General features: G+C 35.8%; 1 protein-coding gene across 1 annotated transcript; it reads left to right on the top strand.

Annotated features, from left to right (window-relative positions):
- The first annotated feature begins 2278 nt into the window (after nt 1-2278).
- LOC125104826 (olfactory receptor 4K5) lies at nt 2279-3250 on the top strand. Its single transcript, XM_047737652.1, has one exon. The coding sequence runs from the start codon at nt 2279-2281 to the stop codon at nt 3248-3250; it is 972 nt and encodes a 323-aa protein (XP_047593608.1).
- The last annotated feature ends 566 nt before the right edge of the window (nt 3251-3816 follow it).

A 3816-nucleotide genomic window follows, 5' to 3' on the forward strand; every position in this document is an offset into this window, starting at 1 on the left:
ATCCCATCAAAAAAAAAATGAGACTCAAAGAAGTGACCAAAGCAGGAAGTTTTTGTACCTTTTAGACAAAGAAACAGTAAGTTTGTGAAGAACTGACAAGATAGAGGGGTTTGGGCTTGAGGTATTAAATTAGTGAAGAAATAATAATAGTTGCTTATATAGTCTTCTATAAACTCCTAAACACTTTATATCTGGTGATAAGGATGCCTTCTACCCTCTTGGTACAGGGAGGGTACCTTTCACCTGGGAGATTTACCTCCCACTTTCAGGGGAACAAAGGAAGCTCAGAGTATTCTTCTTGTACTGTTTTTCAAGTAACTTTAATTCAAAATAACCAATATACCAAAGTGGTATATTTTGGGATAGTATTTTCTGCTCCCCTTCAACATCCATTTAAATGAATGGCTGTGTTGATCAAAGGATATAAAGCTTCAGATATAAGATGAGTAAGTTCTGCAGATCTAGTGTACAGCATGGTGACTAGCTAATAATACCATATTATATACTTGAAATTTGCTAAGAGAGTGGATCTTAGTTGTTCTTACTGGAAGGAAGAAAGGAAGGCAGGCAGGCAGGAAGGGAGGAAGGAAGGAAACTATGTGAGGTAATGGATAGGTTACTTAGCTTGATTACCATAATCATTGCACAATGTATATGTATATCAAAACATCACATTGTTTTATTTTTCAGTTATAACTCAATAAAACTGGTAGGAGAAAATGAAAGACTAGGGGGTATATCCTAGGGACTTAGGAAGACTGGCTTCATGTATGAAATAAACAGGCAATGAAAGATATATTTGTGCCATTACAGGTTAAAATTACATCACATTCAGGTTCCTTACTAAAACTGTGGTCAAATTAATTGTCAGAACTAGTATGATTTCTTAAAATAGAACTTCTTGAAGGCTTTTCTAGTTCAATTAAATTAGACTTATAAAGCAGGGCTGCATCCTTATAGGAAAAAATAATGAGATGCCAGATTATTTTTTAGGATTATTAAGATTATTCTGGTTCCCCCAAAAAATAATTTTAGGAGCATGAGACATTTATAACTCATCATTTTTACCTCTTTATGCAAAAACCCCTACAACAACTATTCTTTCATCAATTATAAAGGTGTATTAATAAGGCCATTGATAATAGTAAAACAGGGAAGCATAATTTGGCCTAAATATAATTTAATTAAATTAATAAATATAATTTTTTCCAGTTTTACTGAGAAATAACTGACATGTATCACTGTGTAATTTTATAGCATGATGGTCTGATTTATATATATTTTGAAATAATTATCACTATAGGTTTAGTTAATACCAACATCTTATATAGATACAATAAAAAGAAAAAAATTCATTTTGTGATGAGAACTTTTAGGATCTATTCTCTGAACAATTTTCCAGCCTAAAACTAAATGTGATCTGCAAACAAAATGCATAAAGAAAATTTAGGTACTGTTCCTAAATAATCAAGCAGAAATGAGTTTTAGATAATTAAAATTACAATATGTATTTTAAGAAATTATACAGATGAATAATTGACAAACTGGGTTGTCTGACTACAGACCCAGATAATATATAACAGTATCTCTTTAGTAGGGATTGTCTAAATTGTGTAGGATTCCTGCAATAGCAGTAAGGTAAAGTTTTGTTAATATGGGAATATTTAATATATTAAGAACATCTATTGTGTTAGAATTACTTTGATAGAAGAATGTCATCAACTTTTTTAAACTTCAAAGCCTTCTGTAAAGTAGGCATCAGAAAAAGTAGTCTAAAGTCAAACAGTCAGTGTGACTTGACATCACATAATAAACATTAAGCCATGTATATCACTTAGAGAGTTAAAGAGAATGTTATACTTCAAGATATATTATAATTAATGATGGAAAATGACCAGAAGAACAACAGATGTAAATTATTTTTGTCAATCTACAAAGCCTGTGGAGCTGGCTTTAGTCATTCCTCTTGCCTTGTGATCGATCATAAGTAAGCTCATGGATAAGCCTGTTTACTACTATGTAATAGATTATTAAGACTATCCAAAACTCAAGGGGTTCTAATGAGAAGATAAAATTATTTATTTAGATATTGTTCTAAGCTCCTTCCTACCCTCCACATATATTATCATGATCTCTTCAACATTTCTTACTCAGCAAGTACACGTTATATCTGGGATCTCAGAATCCTTTGCTTTAAAAGTCTGTGGTTCAGAATTCTGATCCCTTACTATTTCCCCTCCTTTAGGATTGTTGCAGAGACCATCTGCAGCCTGGATCCATGGATAAGGTCAATACTTCAGTGGTGTCTGAATTTGTATTGTTGGGACTCTCTAGTTCTCAGGAGCTCCAGCTTTTCTTTTTTGTTTTCTTCTCTGTGTTATATGTGGTCATTGTGCTGGGAAACCTTCTCATTATCGTCACAGTAACTTCTGATAACAAACTGCACTCCCCCATGTACTTCCTCCTGGGAAATCTCTCCTTTGTGGACATCTGTCAGGCTTCTTTTGCTACCCCTAAGATGATTGCTGATTTTCTGAGTGAACATAAGACCATCTCCTTCAGTGGCTGCATTGCCCAGATATTCTTCATTCACCTTTTTACTGGAGGAGAGATGGTACTACTTGTCTCCATGGCATATGACAGATACATAGCCATATGCAAACCCCTACACTATGTAGTCATCATGAGTCGAAGGACGTGCACTGTCCTGGTAATGGTCTCCTGGGCTGTGGGCTTGGTGCACACATTATGCCAGTTATCATTTACCTTGAACCTGCCTTTTTGTGGACCCAATGTAGTAGACAGCTTTTTTTGTGACCTTCCTCGAGTGACCAAACTTGCCTGCCTGGACTCTTACATCACTGAAATACTAATTGTAGTCAATAGTGGAATCCTTTCCCTAAGTACTTTCTCTTTCTTGGTTAGCTCTTACATCATTATTCTTGTCACTGTCTGGTTTAAGTCTTCTGCTGCAATGGCCAAGGCCTTTTCTACACTGGCTGCCCATATCACTGTAGTAATATTGTTCTTTGGACCTTGTATCTTTATCTACGTGTGGCCCTTTACCACTTACCCTATGGATAAACTCCTTGCCATATTTTACACCGTTTTCACCCCCGTTCTAAACCCCATTATTTACACACTAAGAAACAGGGATATGAAGGCTGCCATGAGGAAGATTATGACCTATTACCTGAGGCCCAAGAAAATTTCTGAAATTCCACTAGTAGCAAGGAATTCCCTTTATTAAGACACAATTCCTTCAAATTCCTCAAATTGATACTCTGTCTATAAATATTTTCAATGTGTTCTTGTGGCATATCTCAATTATGGTGGAAGTGTTGAGGAAGATGATATAGAGAGTATCTAATGGATATTAATTAGTCCCTTCCCAGGTACCACCTAAGCAAAAGCTAAATATAAAAAAAATAGGGGAGGGACGCCTGGGTGGCTCAGTTGGTTGGATGACTGCTTTCGGCTCAGGTCATGATCCCAGAGTCCCGGGATCGAGTCCCGCATCGGGCTCCCAGCTCCACGGGGAGTCTGCTTCTCCCTCTGACCTTCTCCTCGCTCATGCTCTCTCTCACTGCCTCTCTCTCAAATAAATAAATAAAATATTTTTTAAAAATAGGGGAAAATATATCATGATTACTTGTTCTGGAAATGAACAGAATGACTATATGGATAGTATTAATACTTTCACTGCTTTAGTTGCAGCATGAATATGATAGGGAAAAAAAAGGGAGTACCTGATTCTTTGGTGGACATAAATTTAGACATTTTTCCTGGTCCTAGCAGTTTCCTAATTTGTATGCT

Source organism: Lutra lutra, chromosome 7, assembly GCF_902655055.1.
Source record: "Lutra lutra chromosome 7, mLutLut1.2, whole genome shotgun sequence".
Lineage (NCBI taxonomy): Eukaryota > Metazoa > Chordata > Mammalia > Carnivora > Mustelidae > Lutra > Lutra lutra.

Excerpts from the sequence above, each read along its gene's own strand:
- LOC125104826 (XM_047737652.1), top strand. The coding sequence starts at position 2,279 with ATGGATAAGGTCAATACTTCAGTGGTGTCTGAATTTGTATTGTTGGGA.